Here is a 25,302-nt window from a genome sequence, read left to right as displayed (position 1 = left end):
GAATGAATGATTACATTGAACTCCAGTTACAGTCCACACACCACATACAACCACATCATCCTTTTCTATCCATCATTCTCTTTTAAAACATCATCTTTTTATCCATCACCCTATTAAACACCGTCCTTTTAGCCATCATTCTTTTACTTCTATCTATCTACCTATTTATATTTATTTTACTTTATTTTATCTTATTCTTTTTAATCTTTTAGCCATAATTTGATTTGCACCCTTACTTGACAGCCAGCCACCCCCACCCCTCTCAAGCGCACACACTGTAAACAGTCACATGATATTGATCTTGCCCAGTTATGTTGCCTTTTTTTTTTAAGTTTTCTTCATTTCTTTGTTGTTGTTTTTTTATCTATTTATTTTTCATAAATTCATTTTTATTTTATTTATTTATTTTTATTTTTTCTCTAAATTTAGTTTTATCCATATTTCATTTTATTTTATTTTGTTATGAGGAAAAAGAAGAATAAGAAAATAACAATAATAATAATAATAATAATAATAATAATAATAATAATAATAATATATATATATATATATAAGGGAAACAAAGGGAAACAAAAAAAAACAACAAAAAAAAACTCCTCAACTGGCCGGGCATGGGCCATGCTGCATCAACACCAACTGGGCTCCACCTCCATCTCCTCTCTCCTCCCTCCAATTGATTGGCTCTGGATAGAAAAGGGCAAAAGCCGAGCTATCAAACAAGGCTCACAAATTTACAACTGTTTTCAATTGATGTTAACTGTTCATCTGTGCATACAGTCTATCGGGGGACCGACTTTAACATAACACCGGACGTCAGTGATATGAAATTTTCAGGCAGGCTAAAAGCTGTTAACATGTCACTTTGTTAAGTTTTAATATGTTTCCATGCGAGAAAAATAGCCATTTAAATTCCCAATATGTGGTCAGTTTAGTAAACATTCTCTCACGGAAGTTTAGTATGTTTTCAGATAGGTCAGAGGTCAGCGAACTGCAGCCCCGGAGCCACATGTGGCTCTTTAGCCCCTCTCCAATGGCTCTCTGTGGATTTATAAAAATGGAAATGAATAACTGTTTTTTGTATACATTTTCATTTTTATTTATCATTGTTGTAGGTCTATGGTACGACGGAGTATTAGGGCCACATCGAGGAAAAAAAAATAAATCTGAGATTTCGAGAATAAAGTCATAATATTAGAAGAATAAAGTCATAGGTTTACGAGAAAAGAAGTCGTAACATAATTAGAATATAGTCATAGGTTTATGATAAAAATGTCGTAATATTATGAGAATAAAGTCATAATGTTATGACTTTATTCTCTTAATATTACGACTTTTTTTTTCTTGTTTCGACTTTATTCTCGTAATTTTACGACTTTTTTCTCGTAATATTATAACTTTATTCTGGAAATCTCCTATTTTTTTCCCCTCAATGTGGTCCTAGTACTTTGTCGTACTCGTGCTCAAATGTTTTGCGGCTCCAGACAGATTGTTTTTTTTTGCCTAAAATGAATCCTTTGATAGTAAAGGTTGCTGACCCCTGAGATAGAGTGAAGATGTCTCTGCTCAGAGCATATTGTACACCACTATATACAGCCCATTTGTGGTCAAACTATAAAAAAAGCGAGTTTACAGAGACTTCAGGTTGTATATAATGATGCAATGTTATATGTAATATTACTAAAAAGACCTAGATGTTCCAGTGCAAGTGAAATGTTTGTGTCTGCAGGCATAAATACTTTTCAAACGGTCTTAAGAAAGCTCATGTACAAATTTATATGCCCGCTTAATCACTCTGAGAATGACATAATCTCGTGGTTGTCTAACATCAGATTTAGCACTTCACGGTATCAATCTGAACTGTGGAGGCACTGGAATAGTTCTTTATATGTAAGGCATTGATGTATGTATGTATTTATATTTTTTAAATCTTTTAATCATGACTTTTAATAGTGCTTCCTGTATTGTAAGGTATTGTTGTTGATTTTTTCTTTTTTCTTATCTGGACCTTGAGTCTGCAACAAAGTTTGAATTGAATTGAATTGATCCAAATAACGGCTGTTTGGAAATTTGCTGCAACGTTTTTGGAGATGTGACGGAGCCGCTGGTCGTGGGGGGCCATGAACCCGGCCTGGCCCAGTCTTGACAGATTTTGAGCCAGGTTAAAAGCTGTTGATATGCCACTTTAGTAAGTTTTAATGCTTCAGTAGGCAGAACTTTTTGGCATCATTGGGCAAAAATTACAAAATAATCTTTCAGAATATTGTAATTCAAGTGCTCTAAGAGATAACTCACCTTCTGCACCTCCTCATGGCTCTGTTTTCATGCTAAAAATCTAACCCGTGACGGCAGACTTTGACCAATCACAGGTAATTTCAGTGAGAGAGCGTTCCTATTGGCTGTGCTCCGATCATCTGACCGGTACTTGGCATTCCTTCAAGAGATTTCCAACATGGTTGCATGGTCACAAACTTCTCATTTTACAGCTAAACAGTACACTACAAGATGTTTCTGAAAACATTTGAGGCGAGAAATAGTTATTACTGTAACAGAATTTTGATTAATAACTACGTTAACGGTAAGTGCAGTGTGAGCGCAGTGCAGAGCAACGAAAGTTAGCTAACGAAACGATGGTTAAAACCGTATTTACTTTAAGTTAGTATATGGCAAAAAACTAACACAATGAGTTGCAATGGCAGAGCGGCGCTGTTCCTGTATGCTATCCGCTCGTGCTCCAGGGAAGTGAAGAAAAGTTTGGTTGTAATGTGGCGTTAGCAGCCTACATCCAGCAGCTAAAGTGAACTGCCTGCAGTGCCCGCTTCAAAGTTTATGAATATTGAAAGGGTTTCGTGTCCAAATTGCTCCAAATTCAACAAAGCACTCCTTTGGGTCCCCAGCAATACATCTGCCAAATATGAACTCGATCGGAAGATCGGTTCTTGAGATATGCAAAGGACACACCCACATACATGGTGTATGAAGGCGACCGAGCGTATACGTTCAGTGGGAAAAATGAAGGGTCAGTGGAGGGTAAGTAGACCATTTTTTTGTTAATTCAGCCATGATACAACCTACACAGAGGCACCAATCCAACTTTTTCCCTCCCATTTTGATACCTATTTTTCCCAAAATTAAAAAATCTATTTCACTGCATGTAACTAATTGGAGTTATTTTAATGTAAAGGTAATAGGACGGGAGAGCGTGTCGAGTCGATGGCCCGCTTTGACGAAATGAATTAAACTGATAACAGAAACACTGAATTTTTGTGACCATGACCATTTAATGTTGATTGGTGACATCATGGCTGATAACCAGTCCCCTTAATAAGGTCGGTCAATTTGGAGGGTCTCTGTTCAACCATAACCACACAACCATAAAATCTCTGGGGAATCCGACATGTTTCAGACAGACTTGTGCAAAACTCCGTTCAGCAACTTAATAAGTCCTTTATTTGCAATGCTCCGTTACCTCATCTTTCCAGTTTCCGATGCAAAAGAAGCAATAATTTCTTAAATAAAGAAAGCAAAAAAAATATTTACAAAATTCCAATACAACTAATAATCAATGGATTATCTAAAGCACCTCTCTGCATCTGGACAACTGCTGCTTCTGTTGGAAAAGGATACACTGCAATTACATCAGCAATTTATCGTTTCTGAAAAATAAAACTGAAAAAAAAAAAGCTTTTTTTAATTATTATTATATATTTACAGAACGCTCCTGAAATAAGTTTCCACTTTAAGTAGAAAAGGCTTTCGGATCATTTCTGTGTTTTTTTTTTTTTAAAGTTTATATATTTTTCATCAAGTCAATTTTCTGTAGATTTCAAGTTTTAACGGTGATTGGGTCATTAAGTGTCCTCTACGACAGCTCAGGGTTAAGTATAGAAGAGGTAAAGATGAAGAGTCAGTCAGTGTGGCTCACTACTGGGGATGGAAGAGGATGGCTTAGAGGAAGCATTAAGACCATCCCCTAGTAGTCAAGGTCAAAGGTCAACACCGGTCCTCCATGTTTCTCCTTGTCCTCTAAGTTCATGATGGGAAACAGGAAGAGAAAATAGACAACCTTTGCTTTAAAAACTCCATCCATCAAATTAAGATTAGTTCATGTACATTTGTCTATCGACGTTTCGGCCACTGTATCATTAATAGAAACACACTTCAGTCATGCTGCACACTCCAGTAAGGGACAAAGACATAAGAGTTGAGTTTGGATTGAACACACATTATGGCATGATGATACCCACGTATCAGGGAACCCACTACACCACACGCCCCTGCTGTTTATTCTTGCAGATCAGATAGGATGTTAGGCATTAGAATTATCTAGAACCATAAAAAAGCAGCCTGTTGGTTTGTATTATTGTGAGAAAAAGAGTTTCGTAGTGATGTGGGATACTTCACACCTCGTTAACAAGCAATCCTGCTGAATCAGTTTTCAAGTTTATTTGATGAGGACACTTGCTGTGACAAGCAGGTGGGGAAATAATGAGGAAGCAAGAGAGGGAGGGTAGAGAGAAATGATTGTTTTCTGAGTCCATCCCTCAAAGAAAAGAAAAAAATAATAAAGATTTATCCTCATTGAGGATTGATTTGAGTCTGCCTCTCTGGCAATATTGTCCATGACTCTCTGCAGCCGCCTGCAGAGCCCCCGCCTTGCCAAAGGGGGGCGGCAACTTTCAGTTCAGTCTTTTACTCCTTGTCAGACTCCTCCTCGGCCTCGCGGAGCCAGGTGAAGAAGGCGGTGACTGATTTCAAGGCCACACCTTTGCCTGTTTGCTCCGCAGGGTCTTTGCTGGTTTCCCATTTGTAGAAGGCCTCCTCTTTAATAACGTCTTCGTCGTACAAGGCGTCAAAGAACATCCGCAGGAGGTCTGTAGAGACAGGATACAGAGGTCAATACTGATCTGGCATTGGTAAAGAAAAACAGTTGGCTACAGAGGGAGGAAAAAAAGATTGGTGTTGGTGTTGCTGTAACATTTTTGAGGCTGTTTGTCCCGTTTTCATCGGCATCATCAAATTTAGACATTTCCCTCGTCACGTAACATTATTTTGCACAGGTGTGGTGTTATATCCATCAAATGCGAAGCATTGTATTGAGGGATTGTGGGCAGATAGTAGTGTTCATGCCATAGATGCTACTTTTTTGTTAAATTGTTGGATTTCTTTATGTAATACATCAATTTCACACAAGTTTATTAAAGTGAAATGTGTTGCGTGTCCAAATTGCACAAAATTCGAAAAAGCACTCCCCTGGGTCCCCAGCAATACACCCTCCAAGTGAAGTAGATCGGATGAGCGGTTCTCGAAATATGCAAATAACACACAGACAGACAGAGGTTCCTCGCTTCATAGTTCGATTTTTAATACCACCTCAAACTATGGGCTCAATGATGGCAATATTTGCATTTTGAATTAACCTCAATAACAGTCAGAACCTGAAAGGTATGAGCTCAAACAACTTAAGCATATTTTTTTACAGGGCTACAGTTTGGTATTTGTTACTGATGATACTACAGGTGGATGAATACTCACTCGCTGGCTGCTCCATGTGCACCATCAGAGCCTGGAGGGCGTAGAGGGCCTGCAGCTCCTTCTGCTCATCAGACAGGTATCTCTGCAGCAGACTGGCTCTCTGGCCGATCTGCCGTGCATCTACCCTGTACGGGCTGTCACCTGAAACAAGGAGAGACAAACTCATCAACGGAGATAAAACTTCTTGTATGGCATGAAAAATTTTTCCTTTACAGGTCTGCTAAACTAAATCACATATTGTGATTAGTGTTTCAACAATCAGAACATTTATATATCAGTAATACTGAAACATTTTAAACATGGAGAATTCATGCTGCCACTGTGAGATGGAAAGACTAACAGTGGTGTCTAACAGACAAAGACATAGGATCATTTCAGCCAAAAACAAACAGCCGTTACTTTTACATGCTGTGTTAGTCATACTTACATATGATGGCAGACTGACACACTGACGTCATCAGTGCTCGTACGAACTGGTTGGAAGCAGTTTGCTGCTCGTCCAAGTTAGCCTGAAAAAAGAAAGTTGAACAGAGGAAACATAAGTGATTCATGCAACTTTTATATTGAATAAAAAAAAACACATGGAATATTAAAGTCTTAAGTAAAACATGAGCTACATCACCAGTACGTTTAACTCACCTCAGCCCAGTCTCTGATGCGCTGGTTGTTGGCTTTGTCCTGGATGAGTCTGTCCAGCTGTTTGCTGATCTCCTCTCCAGTGAGGACCTTCTTCTCATCCACTTCCTTTGACTCCGTCTCCTCTCCTGTGGTGAACTCCACTTTCTAAATTACGTAACAAAGAAATTTAAAGATACTCTTGTAAGTAATCAGCTTCTAAGTTGTTTAAACAACCAAACACGACACAGGGCATGAGGGATAAGTGGGTATTGGCATAAGGTCTGCATTTGTTTCAGCAATAAAATATCTTTATTTCTATTTATTGCACGGCTTTGTTGAATACTCGATTCTGATTGGTCAATCACAGCGTTCTACGGTCTGTTATTTCTTGCTATGTATAATAGACCGTTGCATTATTGCATTATGTGTCCATGAGATTGTATGAAGGTATTTCATTATGGAGTGTGTCTTCTCTGTATGAGAGCTTAGAGTCTCTCTCCTCACACCCCCAACACAGCCTGAGTGGTTGTTTTCAGTTGTTCGTGTTTCACTGTCTTGCACTACTGTAGCCTACAGACCTGCTCAGTGACAAACTTGTTGACGTCTTCATCCTCGGGTAGGAAATCAGTCCAATTCAGCCCACCCTCTGTCCACATGGCCCCGACCTTCTTAGGGGTCTGACAGGCGAAAAAAAACAGTCAAATGTCAAACTACATTAAGTATTAAGATTTTGTTAATGTACAAAAGGATGTAATGAAACAGATGTTAAAGTTTGAGGTGGATTTATGTAGGACATACCATCTCTTTGCAGAGCAACTTGAGGATCTGTACCAGCATCACGCCAGCCTGCCCCAGAGGCACGAGAGGCTTGGAGATCTCCCTGAAGACACAACACACACACACACACACACACACACACTGAATTATGCTTTCCACTTTCTTTGAGCTAAATTATTATATAGTTGTTTTACTTATTACCATTATTAGTAAAACCAGTTATACTCGAGGCGAAAAAAGATTTGTTGTCAAAGGAAAAGTGAAGAAAGGGGAATGACACCTACAGACGCCTCTGTAATACTTGAGAGAAGCTGACAAAGGTGTCCCGGTTATCCGACTCACTCATTTTGGTTTGATGTTTTTGAGCTGCATGTGTAAAATATGTCTTATTGCAACACATGTGTATGATCAGAGCACTGCCAAACACCCAGACAATGTTGCTTTACATCTTGTTGACTTAAATGAATTACAATCTATGAAAAAAATTGAGGATCCAATGGTCTTTATGAAAAGAGCTACGAGTCAGATGTATACGTTTGACAGATCTCAATCTACAGGAACTAAGCTTGCTTAGACTTATTTGATTTAATGATTTTTGCTGACTTCCAGCACTGTGGCTCACCTGAAGAGCTGTCCCATAGGGATGCCTCCCTCATGGAGCATGGGGATAATGAGTTCAGCCAGGTAGAGCCAGATGTGAGGTATATCTATGGCCGTGTCTTCCGCAGCCTCCAGGGTCTCTTCTAGCCTACGGTACCAAAAAACACAGCAATCAATCTCACTTTAAACATAAATTAGTTCTCAAAAAATCAGTCTGGTGAGAGTAAATAAGAAAGCACTAGAGGCAAACAACTTCTCAAACATTTGAAACACGGTGTGATGTTTTTCCTGTTAAAGCTCACCCTTTGTAGTACTGCTCTGTGGGCAATACCTCTGCCTTTACGAGCTGGTGCAGCAACATGCCCATGCGCTCTCTAGCCACGGTGCTGCGCTCAAGCGTCGACTCCACGCCGCTCCGCACAAACACGTAGAGCAGTGAGGCACAGTTGAGTTCTGTCACACACTGCAACGCCTCCTACAGAAGCAGCAGAAGACACACAAGCCGTTCAGAGGGGTTTCGTATTCCAGGCATTTGCTGGTTAAGCCTGATAATATGCATACATTTAAGTAAAATAGGCTTTGTTGCATGGCGTCATGTTTGTACCTTCAAGTCATTAATGTGGAGGTATTCTTCAATGATGGCGTTTGACTTCTTCTCCAACTCCTCTTCACTCAAGGCAGGTTTTGGAAGAGAGGGAGGAGGAGTGGGGGCGCTCTCACGCTTAACTGCTGAGAAAAAAAAATGAAAATAAGAGTTCAGTATGATTCCAGTCTCTGTGTGTACACAGCCTTTCCTCCAGGACATATATTTCTACCGTTTTATCTATTTCAAATCTGCACTTTTGCTCAGTAGGTTTTTCACCTGGGAGATCTTTGCTTGGGGCCCTGTCCTCACTTCCTCGATCTCTGCTTCCTCGGTCTCTGCTTCCGCTGTCGATGCTTCCTCGGTCTCTGCTTCCTCGGTCTCTGCTTCCTCGGTCCCTGCTTCCTCGGTCCCGGCTTCCTCGGTCCCGGCTTCCTCGGTCCCTGGTGTCGGTCATGCTGGCCACGCGGCGCACAGGCTCAGTCAAGGCCCGGAGGTCTCCGGTCCTCCCGCCGCGCTCCTGTGACTCTCTGCTGAAGCTTCTCTTGGTGATTTGGTTGCGGTTGCTCCTGTCGTCGCGACCTTCCCGTCCCTCGCTGCGATCGAATCGGTCAAAGCGATCCTTGTCGCGATCGCCCCTTTCTCGTTCGCCAGCACGCTCACGGCTGGAGCTTGACCTATAGGTTGCAAGTGACACAAAAGGTTCACATTTATCACAATGTGCCATCAAATATGATCTTAATTTGGTCGCTATAAGGTTGCATGTGCAAACATCTGAAGCTAGAAATGTCTATTAAAAAAACTTTTACTATTAAACAGTGAAGGAGGTAAAGACGACAATAGAAAAAAAAAAAGAGGACAACACATTTCACTTGAGGAGAAAATTTCGGCGGCTGCTGAATACCTCTGAGAAGCTCCGCGGTCAGAGTCAGATGAAGACACCTGCGAACCAGACTGTTGCAGGGCTGAGAAACGGTTGACGGTGCTGGTGGCTGGACGACCAGATTCTAAAAGAGGAAAAGGATAGATTAACACTCCAACCACTAAAAACATCTTAAAACCACACTGTCTCTTTGAAGAAGGTGTTTTACCCGGCTCTCCGCTTGCTGGTTTCGCTCCAGTTCCTCCACTGCTGCCTTTGCCCCAGCTGCCCCACATGCCTTTTCCCCCTGGAGCCAACAGTGTAGTGTTGAAGTCCAGAGAACCAGGCTGAAGGGAAACACAAAAGTTACATTGACAAACAAGTTACATACACATTAACGTAAGTCACAAATCATCAGGTTAAACTGAAGACAGTTTAATTCTAAAGGCTTGTGATTTAGCAGAATAAGTGTGCAAGACCGGGGCGATTTCTTACCGTGCACCCAAACAAAACTTCTAGACTTCAAACACTATATTTAACTATAATAACAAGCGCCAGAGCCTTGAGTTAAACAGAGTGAAAACCTGAAACTGGGGAGAATAAATGTAGTGAAAACTTCCATGTTAGACTAAGATGTTACCTTTGTGATCTTGCTAAGGCGGGTGGTGTCGATGGGTCTGTTCTTGGAGATGGGCACCGTGTTCCATCCCTCATCCTGAGGCTGGCTAGGCCGGCCACCTCCTGGTGTGTGGGAGCCTCGGCCCCCCATGTTCCCTCCCATCCTGCCGCCGCCGCCTCCTCCTCCTCCTCCTCCTCCACCACCTCCTCCACCTCCTCCACTTCCTCTGTTCAGAAGCTGCTGCTGGACTTTGATGTGTTCCCTCTGCTCCTCCAGCTCTGCGTCCTTGTGGATCTGTTCGATTGTTTTAGGACCCTGGTCTCCTCTACGAGACACCCAGTTACACTGTTGATCAGAGAGGGAAGATGGTTATAAAACAAGTCTGTAACTGCTCCAACACCTGTCGACATACATGGTTCCTATGAGACTCATAATCCCCGTGGATTACTTCACACACAGTATAAAACAATTTTGCTCATTCAGGATTATTTCTTAGCTTTAGTCACCACCATAAATGCTTGTTATTGCAATATCCGGTTATGGATTAATTAATATTTACCTTTCTGAGGTCCAAGACGTCTTGTAGCATGAAGCGGATTCTGGATGAGGTCTTTTTCTCTTTGATGATCTTGTCCATCTGGTTGAAGTACTGATCCATGCGAGGCTGATGGGGGACACAGAAAAAATGAGTCATGGCTACAAAAAAAAGTGACTCTTGTAAATGTTTGTGTTCATGCTTTACTTACCTTGGCCTTCTCAAAGTCCAGGTCTTTACCAATTGTGGAGAACAGCCTGCAGAGACACTCCAGAGACTCTTCATCATGATTCTTCAGTAGTTTCACTACACAGTCGTGCATGATGGCCTCTGTCAGCATCTTCAGCTTGAAGAGCTCGCCAATGAACTTTATGTTACCCAGTGAACGGCGGCGGGCCTGGTCTCTGGAATCCTGCAGCTCCACCCTCAAGCGCTCACGCTCCTCTCCCTGAGGGCAGATACGAGTAGGAGTTTGTACTTAGTGGGGGTAATATGATCAGTTTAGTCTTAAACGAAACACTTTGGTCTTTTTCGACAGTGACGAAAAATCACATTTCTTACTTCTTTGGCAGCCTCCATGTCTTTTTGCTTTTTCTCAAAGATTACATCATCGTCCTGGTCCTTCTCAAACTCTTTCTGGCAGCGGTTGAGCAGCAGTTTGCGGAAGTTCACAAAAACTCCTGGCTTGTCTGAGGTGGGGACTTTCAACTGAAGGACGAAAACATTGAGTATAATTAAACATTTTTATTGAATATACATTTTTCATCTCGCTGATAATTATATGGGTTAAAAACTAAATTCTGTAAGGGATAATGCCTAGTGAGGTGTCTATTATTAGGATCTAATGGACGTCATGAAGGCCGGACGTCATGAAGGCCTCCATAATTCTTGATTATGGACACCTTGAAGGGTATCATCCCACATATACCATGGTCACTTGCCAAAGAAAAAACAAATAAGACCATTAATTTATATTTTCATGCGTTTTGTAACCAAAATCGAAAGTTTTTCATAATCCATTCACTCCGTTTCCCTGGTAACCCTGAATGTTTGCTAATACGGCAGATATTTCTACTCCGCTCAGCTCATAGAACCCTTTGGCTCAGGTATGAGTCAGAAAGCTAACGTTACGCTCGGAAGATTCAAAGTCAATAACATTGCAGCCAATCCGAATCGAGTATTCACCCAGACCATTGTATACAGAAGTTAAACAGAAAATGGAGAGTGATTAAATTGTGCTTCATCAGTTCCATTATGAACATTCAGTGGCCCAGACACTGTCATCATTGGAGTAAATGATGAGGTCTGGATAAAAATCACATGACTTACCCCCATAAGGCAGCGGCACATGTTGGCGTAGGCCACAGAGAAGTTCGGCTCTGAGATTGCCTTCTCAAAGATGAGGTCAATGGCACCCTTCAGCCTCTCCTCCGTGTCTATCGTCATATCCATTACTTGTTTCATCAACTCCTGAAACTTCTGAGGGGTCAGCTTGTTGAGGATACTGCGTAGACGCTTGAACAGCTCTTGAGTCTTGGCCTGTTCGGGATCATCGCTTTCCTCTTCCTCTGCGGCGCGTTCTCGAGTGGACTTTTTCGCCGCGGGCTTCCAGGCCTTCTCAGCCTTGTTGAGCTGCACTTCGTCACCGAGGGACATGCTGCTGAGGATGATTTTCCTGGGCTCTTTCCTCTGACCCTGCTGGGAGCGACGTGGCCCAGGTGGCTAAAAGGAGGGGAAGGGGTTGCATATTTAGAAGTTAGAAAAGAAAACCGTATACAACAAAACAAATACATGGAATCATGCCGTAATCTAAAGGGACAAGAATTTCCTTTCATTAGAAACCACCCCAAAAAAGGGAAGAGACAAATTCACTCACCGGGCCTCGTGGTCCTCCGACTGATCTGCTCCCAAGGTTCCCCAAATATGAGGGAGTAAAATCAGGACCAACATTCATCATCCGAGCTGGGTCAGGAGGCCGCATTGGAGTCTTGTTTGCCTGAAGTTAAAGAAAGGAAAAATGACCTTAGGTGTCCACACAAAAATACAAAACACTGACAAGACAAGATGAACGTCAAGTTTCCTCATTCTCCATTATATCACCATGATATATTAAAAAAAACAATTGTGCTCATGAGGTCAAAAGATTTTTTAGGGCTTTTATTGCCTTTGTTAATACAGCTGGAGAATGACAGGAAAGGGGGGGGAGAGGGGATGACACGCAGCTAAGGGCCGTGGGTCAGAAACAAACCTGGACCACTGCCAAGGACTCAGCCTACATGGGGCGCACGCTCTAGCGGGCGAGCTAGAGGTCACCCCAATGAGGGCAAATTTAAGTAAAATACTTCCATGCAGCTTCTATTTCAATATCCACTTATTTGTCATTAATGTCACATATGAATGACATTATTATCGCACTCCACAGCAAAATGATGTAAAACGTCCCCTACCTTGTCCAGGACCACATCACTGATGGTCGGCAGGCCATCAGGTTTGTTCATACTGGCGCTGATGAACTGGAAGCCCAGGAGGAACTCCCTGTCGTACCGCTTCTTGTCTTCTGGGTCTATCGGCTTCCATTGTTCTGAGAGATGTACAAGAAACATTATATGTGTTGCATTAACATTAAAAAAAGAAATACATTTGACTGTGCCCTCGTTTTTTTTGATGCACCTCTTTTTTTGTTTTTAACTTTAGGGGTGCATGTGTGCATAGAAAAACATATCTACACATGTACATCAAAACAGCAGCTACCGTACAACTACACACAAAAAAAAAACTTCAACAGTGCCATCTCTGGAGAATCTTAGTCACAACCTACCTCCTTTGTACTGGTATTTCTGATCAGTTGGCTCAGGTGTGGCTTTAGGTACTGCATTCTGCTTGTCCTCTTGCTCCTCCCAGGTCTCATCTACAACCTCAGCGGGAGGTTCAGGTGGAGCAACAGGGGCCGGGTCGGCCTGAGTGGAAGTGGACGAGGGCTCAGGAGCAGGCTTGGCTTCTTGCTCCTGCGGCAAAAAAATAAATAAAAATCAGGAGGAGATGAAGAAGTATTATGATAACCCAGTTACTCATCAGAGAATGTAGTGTTTTAAAACTACATATTCCCAAAAATATTATTGATACAGCTGAAACTGCTGAGACACCATGACCTTGTGTTAATTTCAATCTTTTATGTTGTCATGTGGACTGATACACACCTCTGTGAAGGCATCCAGGAGGTCTCCAATGTTCTCCTTCTTGTTGAACTCCTTCATGTTCTTCCTCTTCTTTGGCACAGACGTTGCAGCTTCAAGAAAAGGACAGGGTTGACATTAACATCCAGCAACGACATATGACAATCGTAAATGCGAGCCAGGATCAACTCCACCCCACCTTGCATAGTAGATTCCTCTGTAGGGCAGCTAACAGGGGCAGGAGGGGCTTCCTCGCTTTTCTCCTTCCTCTCTTCCTCCTTCTTCTCCTGTTCTTCCTCCTGCTCCTGGACAGGCAATGCCGTTTTAGCCACAGGTGTGGATTCCTGAGATTGAGAAGCATCAGGCTTGTCAAGGGGTGTAGTGTCTGAAAATTCCACATCCTCAGGCAGTTCCTCAGTGTCTTGAGGAAGGCCGTTGGAGAGAAGAGGCTCTGCCGCTTCAGCCGGTGTGGGTTCAGGTTCAGGTTCAGGTTCAGGGGCAGAGCTCGGGGCAACGCTCTGGGTCTGTGGAGCAGCAGGTTCCTGTGCAGAGGGTGGAGGTGGAGAGACTTCAGTTTCGGTCTTTGTAGCCGTTTCTTCCTTTGCCTCGTTAACAGGGGGAACCGTTGCAGCAACCTCAACTTCAGGCTCCAACTTAGCGCTGGCCACCGGCTCCTCTTTTTCCAATTTCTTCATGTCCTCTGTTCTCTTTTCTTCCTTTTCTTGTACCTTCTCAGCTGGAGCTGGAGCAGCCTGTGGTTCTTCCATTTGGACAGGCGCCTCTTGTGCTGCTAATGATGCTGAAGGGCCGACAGGAGCGTCTACTGTGTCACTAACTTTAGTATCAACTGTATTTTCTGCTTCAGCAGGAGTAGTAGTAGATGCTGCTGCTGCTTCAGGCAGGGAAGCGGTAGACTGCAGGTCCTTTATCAATGGGGTTGGCACCTCAGCAGCGGCTGTAGGGGCTACAGATTGTGCGGCTAACTCAGCAGGCGGTGTTATCTGGTTGTCCGTTTCCTCTTTGGCCTCCTCCGCTGGCTCTGTATTTACTGGAGCAGGAGGTGGCGGGGTTTCAGCGCTAGCAGGGGGCTCAGTGTTTTCATCTGGGCAATGAAACACATGAAATGATCACAATAAGGAAAATGTGGAATACAGCAATCTTGCATTTTTTTATGTAAACCAAAAACTGATCAAATGCACTCACCTCTTCTAGTCACTGTAGTGGCAGGCTGTGTAACTTCACCATTGGTCTGTGCAGAACTTGTATCTGCAGCGGAGGCCTAGTCACAAAACAGTGTGAAGTGTTTGTTAAGCTCTGATGATTGAAATGGAAATACACTGATTTACAACAATGCGTTTAACATAATCTTGATGAAATGAGTTGAGACTGCATCAAAGACGTGTTGATTAAGCTCTATGGTAATTATTAAGACTGTATAGTGTCGTTTGTATTGTATTGTAATTTTGTTTTAAAACTCAATGTAATGAATGTACTTCACAAGTTGAGGCAAACTAGCCTGAAAATAAAACCACAGCACAAAACATCACTGCCTTTTTGTCTGCATTTGCTTTGTATCCTTTGTTCTGTGAAACCCTGTGCTACATTTGTGCTGTGCTGACAAGAAGATGTTATCACAGAGATGTGAAAACATGCTATGAAAAATAAGTAAGTTGGAAGCTGGTGTGTAAAGAATTACTGAGTTGTGCTTTGTTTTCTCCGACAATGTGTCCTTCGTTCATACGAACCGACCAAATGTCAGTAAAGCGCAACTCAAGCGGTAGATTTTTTTAATCAGTTATGTTTTTATGTTTAATTAAATCGTAAGGCATTACACTGTGAATAATACATTTTTGTTTCTTCAGTATAGACAAAATAAGTCAGATTACAGACTGTTTTTTTTTTTTTTAAACTTGAGTTTCACAGATAGAACTGTCTGTTAAGTCAGTACAGAACAGCTGAAAACAATTTCAATTTCTAAAATATGAAAAAATATACCATTATCCCAGAATAACACAAACATGACTCATTAGTTTTCACGACTTACAATCAATTCCTTCTTTAACCATGAACACAACTGTGCCAATAAAACCTAGTATTCCCAAACTGCTTCTTACCTGTGGGGGAGTCGGTGTGGTGGTGGACCTTCCACCTGACATGATCTCCTCTGTGATATCACGGCCGCCCTGGTTGGGGTCTCGTATCCTTATCTATAAGAAAACGAGGTAAATATTGTTTAGGTTTCATAAAACATTAAACACAGACAGTATGCAACGATGCTGTCACTACTGATCTATGGCCAGCACCCATCATGATAATGCTATTGTTATTTTCAGGTTAAAAGGGAAAGTTCCACATTGAACAGACAATACACTTTCTGTCCATTCAAATTTTTTTTTGACCTCAGACAAGAGGCGCGCTGCCCTTTTGTTGTGACACACTACCGGTTTGCGTTCCCTCTTTGGTGGCCCTTGTGGCTGTGCCGGTGGTTGCTGAGGAGGCGGGGCTGGTTGCTGTTGCTGGGCGGGGTTGATCATGACCGGTGCCGGCTGGACAGACGGAGAGTACTGCGGCTGAGCAGGATAGTATGCTCCTGCTGCAACAGTAAAATGAAACACAAAAAAAAGCATTAATAAAAAGAAAATAATGCTCAAGTGAAAGACGCAGCTTCAGCTCCCATCCGGTAGTCACAAGATTTCTGTTCTTGTAGTTATGACCATGTTTTTTTCTGAAAACCCTGCAAGGCTGTTTGTGGGTGTAGGGCCAATTCATATTTTGACCTTAACACGAAATAAAAAAAAAAAAAACACATCTTACAATAACAGAGTGGAGATTCCTGTAGGAAAACAAAAACAAGAATCCACACTGAGACTATATGTGGTGTGTGGATCAAGACCTAAGCAAAATAGATAAACTTGTACATTTTATATAAATATAGGCTAATTTGCAGGCTGATTTATGTGTTGTGCTATCAAGTGACGCCGCCAGAGTTTTTATCTAAAACAAATGAAACCACGGATGTTACAGGTAGCCTGTGTGAAAAGTTATTCAATCTCAAACAGTATGAAATTGGTTATGACACAGGCTTTTGAAGTAATAACCTTCACGTCCAGACTATGAAAGTCGGACAGAAACGGCACGTTAAAGTGCTGTGTAGTAGATGAACACAAGCAACATTTCTTGCTAGCTTCTGATTATAAATCAAGAAACTTTCAAGTTTCATTGTAATCATATGAAATTAGGGCCGTCAAAGTAAACGCGATAACGCAAATTCGTTTGAACGCCACCAATTTCTTTAACGCAATCGATCTTCCGGAGGTTGTACCGGGCTCAGTTTTAAAGCTAGAGGGAAGATACGGTCATCATTGTAAACTAGAAAACCTAAGAAATACATTGGCACCAACCATGTCATACTGTAGGTTAAATAACGCTCAATTTAAGCTAAATTCTGGCAAGGAAAAACTGGCATGGCCATTTTCAAAGGGGTACCCCTAGAATAAAATGTTTTCTATGTGTACCCACGAGTCTCCCCTTTACAGACATGCCAACTTTATGATAATCACATGCAGTTTGGGGCAAGTCATAGTCAAGTCAGCACACTGACACACTGACAGCTGTTGTTGCCTGTTGGGCTGCAGTTTGCCATGTTATGATCTGAGCATATTTATTCTATGCTAAATGCAGTACCTGTGAGGGTTTCTGGACAATATTTGTCATTGTATACTGTTGTTAATTGATTTCAAATAATAAATATATAAATACATTTGCATAAAGCAATCATATCTGCCCACTCCCATGTTGATAAGAGTATTAACTTGACAAATCTCCCTTTAAGGTACATTTTGAACAGATACAAAATGTGCGATTAATTTGCGATTAACCATGGACAATCATGCGATTAATCTCGATTCAATATTTTAATCGATGGACAGCCCTATATGAAATACATCATTTAAGAAAAATTAGAAGCATATGAAATTGTTAAAAGTGGAATTTCGGCCCAGCTAGCAGGAAATCTGCAGGCTGGCAGCGGCACACTGCAGCTCCAATAAATTAGGATGAGATTGATTTCAGGGGCTACTGCTTCTTTGCTTTCAGTCTTTATATAATTGCCAACTGCATTGTTCACTGCTGTCTACAACCTGATTTGACCTATACTGCACTGACACAGCGTGCATGAATTAAGGTGTACTTTCTGGTGGTATGATCATCATTAAAAGAAAAAAAACGCCATCTTTCATTTTGGTAAGGCTTCACTATTTAATTAAAGATATTCATAGTGTTTTGTATAGTGTGTGTGTGTGCTACCTTCACTTTGTATTCCGTTTGCATATAAAAGTAAACATGTGTGTTACCCCCCCCCCCCAAAGAAACACATTGACAACAGTATCAGAGACAGGAAGTGCCACAGAGATTTTGCCACTAAAGCCTGCTGACCAACACACAAGCACACACACTACTCACCAGGGTAGCGCTGGGAGGTGAGAGGAGCACCGTGGAGAGAGAGACGGCCGTTCTCTCGCCCGCCCCCTCTCCCCCCGCCACCCCGCCTCTCCCTCGCAGCAAGAGAGGGCTCTGAACCAACGCAGCAAAAACGAGAGGAAGGGAGTGAGGGACGGGAGAGGGAGGAAAGAAGGAGAGAGGGCAGGAAGAGACAGATGCAGAATGAGTTAATGAGAGGATCCAGAGGAAGCAGGGTGTTAAAAAGGTCCCATGAAATGAACGGCTTTTTACCTTGTGTTACTGGCTGCACCTTATTCTTGCTTCAACTGTTTTTGTTTTTGCATATCTTTAAATAAAAAAAAATTATAATTTTCTTCCTGGAAAGTTTTATGTTTCGTTCACTGAATCATTTTAGACTCAGAGTGTGTATGAGCCAATAAAATGGGAGGTTTCAGTTAAACCCAACCCAATGCTTATCATTTAAGAAAAAGCTGTAGAACATTAGTCCTTCAGCAAAGGAGCATTTGCAGCAGTAACACAAGTCAGAAATGTGTTTTGGGTTGCATTTTCAAAAATAAATAAATCAGAAGTGCAGTGTTTGCCTTCCATTTTTGGAGTCTTTGACCTGGATACTTTTGAACTCTATATTTAAATCCCACCCTAACAGTTTATATGGACATGCATTCAGTAAAATACCTAAATTCGTGTCTGAAAGCCATTTCATGGAACCTGTAAGGCAGTTGTCAGGTGAGACTGCAGATAGAAAGAACACAGGCCAAAGCAGAATCAAGCCAGACCACATGCAACTGGCAGTTCACCACATACAGCAGTGTTTTGAAACACCAGAAAGACATTAAAACACACCAACCAGCCAAGCAAAACCACGACACACCCAGCGATATCTTATGGGGCAAATAGGTGGACTAAATCTACATGATGTCTGTTAAATTTGGGCTTCTGGTGTTTGAGATTTCACCCCTTTTAACTGACAATCCAACATGTTAATGGTTGTGCTTGGTTGCTGTTGGTCTCGGTCAAAAACCCTTACCATAAGCAGGGTATTCAGCAGGGCTAGTTCCCGGATAGAAGCCTGGTGTACCGCCGGCCACAGGATACTGCTGAGTAGGAGGCATATATGGGGCCCGGTACTGCAGAGAGAAAATAAAGAGTCAGAGACGACAACAATAGGTGGAACAATAAAGTTGGGAGAGCGTCGGGTTGATCTTTGCCATCTCCACAGTAACGTACTGTTTTGGCCCAAAGAAGATGAGACCTTTTTTTTTTTCTAACACCTGTTTTTGGAAGATAAGAAACTCACACATTTGTCTAAATTTGTTTTTAAATACAGCTAATTCTTCATTGTGTCTGTCAGTCACATGCTCACACACTCTCTTGAAAGCACACAGAATGAGTTTCTCTGGCTGTTAGCATTTTTCAGTCTTTTTGAGCTTCCCATTATGACATTAACATTAACACTGGTAATTCTTGGCTGCTCGACAGATGATTCGGTCCCCAATCTGTTTCGTTGGAAAATGCATTTTCAGACTAATTTTCACTTGCCAAATATTTAATTTCTCCGTGGCAGAAAAACACAGAAACTCCAGCAGGTTAAAATGGGCTTCCTAATGCTCACTCTGTAGGAGCAGGTAGTCAGGTAGGGGTGGCTGTGGCTCAGGGAGTAGAGCGGGTTTCCCACTAACCGGAAGAACTGGAGCTGCGGTCGTGCGTTGCTATTGGCTCAATTTCGGCGAGTGCAGACTGTGCATGTGTGGTACCCCAATAATATGACATGATGATGACGCGTGACACCGTTTCACCCTCTTTGATGAGCAGGTGCATCTTGCATGGCCTCTGCCATCAGTGTATGAATGTGTGTGTGTGACCGGGTAAATGTTGGCATGTAGTGTAAAGCGCTTTGAGTGGTCGGAAGACTAGAAAGACCAAAGTCCATTTACTATTTAGTCTCTCCTACTCAAAGAGAACATCTACGGTTGTTAACAAGTAAATGTCTTAGACCTTAACCCCCACTTTGCCAAATGGAATTTCTTAAAAACAAATATTGTCTTATATTTGGGCCAGTACGGCAATATGATGAGCATATACTAGGCTTGGCTCAGTAGTCGGTATTACCGGTGTTACACGGTCGTCGGGCACAGGCCGATTACATTACGTTCCCACCACCCCCACCGTCGTTTTGTTTTTTTTACAGAAACAAAACCCATTTACTTAATTTTGGCGAATCAGCGCCGTGTGATCGATACATAGTCGTACAAAGGAGGCTACAAACTGAGAGAGAAAGTGTCTGCTCCTTACGGAGTATCAGCACAGAGTAGCAGGTCTCATATTTCCCACACGGGACAAGAAAAAGTTGACAGACAAGACGACGGCAGAGGATTTGGTGTCAAAACGAAAAGCAAAAGCGCCTATTTGGCAGTATTTCAGATTTAAACCCAAAGCTATAAGGGAACCATAACGTTAATGTGGTAATCGCCATGAGGAGGACGGAGCGATCACAGACGGTGTGCGCAGTGGTTCAGCCCCGGGTAGAAACCTGCAGCCCTGCAGTGAAAGCTCGACCGTAGAGGCCAGACACACAGCCACTTGACGTTAAAGATCAAAGTAAGCGCGCTACACATATTGAGCGTCATCTTTTCTTGTAAAATGTCCGGTGTAATCGGTAACACCGTTGTTGTCACGACTTTATCAACCGGTGAGAAAATATCCTCACCGCCACATCCCTGGCGTATACTCGATGGATGATTACGAACGTGAACCAACCTGTCCAGGGGGGATGAAGTAGCCCTGAGGGGAGCCAGCAAAAGACAGCTGCTGCTGGGAAATCATCATCATCTGGGAGGTGGGTGGGTAGACATGAGTAGGTCCGACAGGTCGTGGGCCGCTACTCGCCTGTACCCTTGGAGCACTGGTGGCCATGGCTGGTCGGTTCTGATAGTAACTCTAGAGAACAGATGAGGGAGAACAAAGGATGAAGAGTATATCGCAGCATGAGCAAACCTGTCGCTCTGTGTGTGCATTTAGTGTCTCAACTACGGTGGCGGTCCTAACGCATGCGTTGTGCTTGTGTGTGCGTCCAGTCACGCACACCGCTAACCTCAGCTGCAAGCACACACAGCAACTGCCAATGTGTACAGAAAGTTCAGTTCTTGGGTTACACTGAGTCTAAATTGTACTGAATGGCATATCTCCCTGCTACACTGAGGTTAGAGTAAAGTTAAGAGGGTGGGGGGGGGGGGGAGAAGAACGAAGAGAAAAGCTGTTACCTGTAACGCTCTGTATCCACCCTTCAGCCGCGCAACACATGAGCAAAGAGCAAGAGAGGGAGTGAGATTAAGGTGAAAATGAGGACAAGAGACAATGTGGAAGGTTGAGATCACAAGGCGTAAGAAGGAAGAGTATGAGAGGCAGCAGCAAAATATCTCTCAGCCATGACATGCAACTCTGTACAGGTCTGCATAGAAGTAAGGTCCCCTCAAGTCCTGCGGGTCTCAGTTTTGAGTGGTTAAAGAATCACTTTATGGGCTGCAGGCGCATGAGGGCAGTGAAACAATGTTAGAATGCTGCAGGTACTAAAATCAAGTCACTTTAATATTAAACTGTTATGTGCAGGATGAATAAAGAATAAAATAAGGCCTGGGTGAACTCTGCTATTAAAATATTGTGACCGACAACAACTTAAAAACATGGCATAACTTCCTACAGAGAAATAGGCATTTCTAGAATGAGATATAGAACTCAATGTTACTGGACCTCAGGAAAAGTTAACTCATCTAATAAACACTACAGCATTCTTATCCAATTCTCCAACATGTGGAACTGAAAGCATGCATTACACTAAAGGTGGGGGTGTAAGGAAAAGTGAGGGGTGTTAGTACCTGTTGGTGTAAAGTACGGGGGCCTGCAGCAAACTGGGAGGACAGCAGAAAAGAGGAAAGAAGTCAAGATTGACATCCAAGGGGAAACATGGCAAATAGGCCAAACACACACACACACACAGATTTAGCCAAAGCCTTAGTGCAGAAAAAGCTGTGTCAGAAGTCTTTGTGACAGAGTAGGAAAGGGAGTGTTCCCATACAAGGCAGAATATCACATACTTAGACACTGAATGCAAAAAAACAAGCTGTGAACAATACCTGTCTTGGCTGCGGTGCAGAGTTCATTTGTGGAGGTGGAGGGGTAGCAAAAACAAGAGAAGGGGGCTGTCCTGGACCGTAGGCGGCCTTGAGAGGAAAGAAGTAAAAGAAAAAATAGATGTTACCAAACTTTAATCTACCAAAACAATTTATATTCTACAAGGTCAGCTGCTGTCACCTGTGTCAATCCAGGGGATGGGGAAGGGTTTGGGACAGAAGTGGGTCCCGCTATAGGCTGTGGTGGTTTGTTCATTTCACGTTCTTTTATGGTTCTGCATTAGGGTGGCCTTGTGTTGCCAGCCTTTCTGAGGAAGAGAGGAGCAAGAAATACAAAGAGAAGAAGAACAATTAGGGATTAACCTTATGTCAAAGAAAGGCATTGAGAGGGAATTCAGTTGAAAGTTGATCTCTACATATGCTAATTGCAGTCATTCAGGTGAGAAACGACTCCACACTGTAAGACATGAATCTTTACTGTGGCATCATCTAACCAAGCAGTAAGGGTGTGGTCTGTGGTTTCGCCCATGATAACACCACCTCCTCCCAAAATGTTTGTCACTTGCATATTGCATGGCTCATGCATGCAGTCTCATGAGCAATTACTGTAGTGTTAACATCATCTGCGTTCCTTTTGTTTTAACCTCCACCCAAAAACTGTCTGTTGTTTGAGTAGAAAAAGGGGTGATAGTGGTCAAATCACTTCAAAAAAGGGGGTTTCGACTGTAAAAAAAACAAAACACACACACTACTAAATGATCATGACTTAGCCAAACTGCAAAAAGGAAAATAGCTAAAGGGGATTACTTCTAATGGTTTGGCAATCTATTTCCAGTTCATACCTGCCTGCCACCAAATCACATGGACTGGACCGGTTTTGAGTGAATTTAAGAAAATGGATACCTCAGGGTCAAAGTTCATCTTACTGTGTTAACAGTGGCTTCAATGCCCCCTGGTTGTGCTAGCCACATGAGCAAATAGTCCCAACTCAAATAACCTTAAATCAACATCCGTTTCAAAACTGTGAGAGATGAATAATCATTGTATAAGGTGCTGGAATAACTCGCTGGAAATGAATAAAAGTCTGATGAATACTACTAGCAGACGTGTCATCCACCTGCTGACACAGGAACTATGGTTAGCTGCTAGCTAATGCCATGCTTCTTTTGAGACAGGGCATCCATGCACAAAGCTACCATATGGTGCTGTCAGCAGAGATGGCTACGAACCGACATTAACAGGTGGAGGGAAATGTTTCCTATTGTACCGTTAGCCAGGTTATAGGATGAAAGGATGTTTTACTGGCCCGCTAACAAGGCGGCATCCCCAGCCTGAAGCAGGTTAAATCGTGATCCGGCTAACGTTACGTGTCCCACTATCATAAGACATTTAGTTAAGCTACGTGGCTGAGTCCACATTTAACCTTTAAAGTACATGGAGCTGGATGTCATAGTTTCTCTGTGTTGTTGGACAATATTGTTGACTAACCCAAGCTGGAGAACAACACATAAGCCGGGTCATCATAGCAGTAATGTTGCAACACTGGTGACACCGATTAGGTTACAGTAGAGTTGGTTAGCTGGTGTTAGCTCTATCCTTAATTACAGGCCCAGCAAAGCTCTGAGCGACATAAACCATCAAACCAGACATTTAACTTGAGCCAATATAATGCTAATAAGACAAATAACATCAATCAAAACTGTTACAATCGAGACAAACAGCGATAAATCGTTTATAAAGCATGACACAGTTGAGCTAACTAGTAACCTAGTGACGATTAGCCACGAGCTGTCATCTCCATGGTGACTTCACCTTAACCTCTAGCTCAGAAAAGCTTTAAAAGAAAGACTTAAGATGTAAGTACCTACCCTTTTAACGTTTTAACAAACGTCAAAACAGTCAGATTAATTTGGGGTTTATCCGTTTTTGTTGTATTCTGGAAGATTAAGCAGGTTTAGCTGTTCTCAGTGTGAGGACTGCTGACAGCCGGGCAGGGCCTGATCGAACCAGCTAGCATTAGCTATCCCCAGAGTGAGCACTGAAAGCCGGGCAGGGCCTGATCGAACCAGCTAGCATTAGCTATCCCCAGAGTGAGCACTGAAAGCCGGGCAGGGCCTGTTCAAACCACGCTAGCATTAGCATTAGCTAGCCTGTGTGCCTTTGACCAAAGCTCGGGTGTACTTCAAGCTAGCACATTAGCATTAGCACCGTTATAGTTTGGTTTAATTCTTACCAGGAATCAATAGTGAATATGTTGTGAACTCGGGGATCAGTCTTCTTGTGAATGAGAGTAGTGGTAGTTGTAGTTTCCTTGTCCAAAGTGATGCCCTTCTTGGCTGTTTGTCTGACCGGCAGATGGGCTGAGTTGCTAAGCTACCTGCTGTCACTCCGGTTTAAATCCCCGGGCGTGCAAAAAGTGACAGTGCTCCAAAAATCAAATAATATAGTACTTCTGGAGGACTAGTGACAATTCCGATGGCCCCGAAATAAGCCTCTGGACCGGAGGTCCATGATCAAGGCGTGGATGGTGACGGATTGCCGGGTTAGGTATGTACAGACTGTCGCATCAGGAGGCTCAGAGCGAGGCCATAATGATACGATGTTTCTCTGTTCCTCTGCTCTACGGAGCCGGTGCGCCTCACAGTCGCATGGGCTACTTCCGGGAACATTACACTCTGATGCCGCGTCCTTGGTCATGTGACACAGGAGATCAATTCATCAGAATCAGAATCAGAATCAGAAAGGTGTTTATTGCCAGGTGTAAGGGGTATACACGAGGGATTTTCTTTGGCTTTGTTGGTGCGAGACAAATAGTATAATAACAAGAATTAAATAAAACGTTAGAATAAAATAAGAATAAAAATGTACAATTTACAAATAAGCTATAAAAACAAACATGATATAAACAGAACAAACATGATATAAAAATTCATCAGCTCCATGATGGCTCACAATAATATCATATATAACACTATATATACACTGTTAAGAATTTACCAGTAAAGAAGTGGCAGCAGGGTTGCCTTTATGTTACTGTAAAATTAACATTATTATACTGTCGCTGATTTACAGCTTTGTACTGTTAATGAAAAGTACAGTTTGAACTATTTAGGTTGTAAAAAATGTTCAACAAATTCCACTCTACCAAAAACGAATATACCACAAAGTTATAACAATACTAAACTACTAAAAGTAATACTTTTGTATTCCAAGTTTTACTAGACTGAGATTAGCCACACGACACAAAATGCAACAATTGTATTCATGTTAAGTATTTGAGTAAAAAAAAACGCTCATTTCCACCTGAGAGTATTTAGAATTTAATAATATAATTAAAGACTTTCTGACTTTCAAACAAAGCGCACTGTTAAGAATTTCCCAGTAAAATAACAGCAGGGTTGCCTTTATGTCACTG

General features: G+C 42.3%; 1 protein-coding gene and 1 non-coding gene across 12 annotated transcripts; both read right to left on the bottom strand.

Moving 5' to 3' along the window:
* Positions 1–3,424: 3,424 nt before the first annotated feature.
* On the bottom strand, positions 3,425–24,548 carry eif4g1a (eukaryotic translation initiation factor 4 gamma, 1a). 11 transcript variants are annotated; one of them, XM_074651279.1, is made up of 33 exons: positions 24,121–24,548; positions 22,069–22,195; positions 21,891–21,977; positions 21,633–21,665; positions 21,021–21,041; positions 20,518–20,697; positions 18,788–18,887; positions 17,761–17,871; positions 15,699–15,892; positions 15,414–15,506; positions 14,503–14,578; positions 13,499–14,401; positions 13,324–13,412; positions 12,945–13,131; positions 12,574–12,707; positions 12,003–12,122; positions 11,456–11,848; positions 10,688–10,834; positions 10,338–10,574; positions 10,151–10,255; positions 9,613–9,936; positions 9,202–9,319; positions 9,015–9,117; positions 8,390–8,787; positions 8,132–8,256; positions 7,830–8,002; positions 7,550–7,675; positions 6,949–7,030; positions 6,729–6,827; positions 6,172–6,315; positions 5,960–6,041; positions 5,533–5,673; positions 3,425–4,871 (listed from the first exon to the last, which is right to left on the bottom strand). In XM_074651279.1, exons 2-33 carry the CDS (start codon positions 22,141–22,143, stop codon positions 4,690–4,692), a joined length of 5,382 nt encoding a protein of 1,793 aa, XP_074507380.1. In that variant the 5' UTR covers positions 22,144–22,195; positions 24,121–24,548; the 3' UTR covers positions 3,425–4,689. The 11 variants fall into 11 exon arrangements, with proteins under 11 accessions (XP_074507380.1, XP_074507381.1, XP_074507383.1 ...); XM_074651280.1 differs by having other exon boundaries at positions 8,132–8,253; XM_074651282.1 differs by having other exon boundaries at positions 8,132–8,253; positions 15,741–15,892.
* LOC141777829 (small nucleolar RNA SNORD66) lies at positions 11,365–11,418 on the bottom strand. Its single transcript, XR_012595992.1, has one exon. It is a non-coding gene; the product is annotated as a small nucleolar RNA SNORD66 (small nucleolar RNA).
* Positions 24,549–25,302: the final 754 nt, after the last annotated feature.

Source organism: Sebastes fasciatus, chromosome 11 (assembly GCF_043250625.1).
Source record: "Sebastes fasciatus isolate fSebFas1 chromosome 11, fSebFas1.pri, whole genome shotgun sequence".
Lineage (NCBI taxonomy): Eukaryota > Metazoa > Chordata > Actinopteri > Perciformes > Sebastidae > Sebastes > Sebastes fasciatus.
Note: the sequence above shows the minus strand (reverse complement) of the source record. Positions and strands in the feature narration are given on the sequence as shown.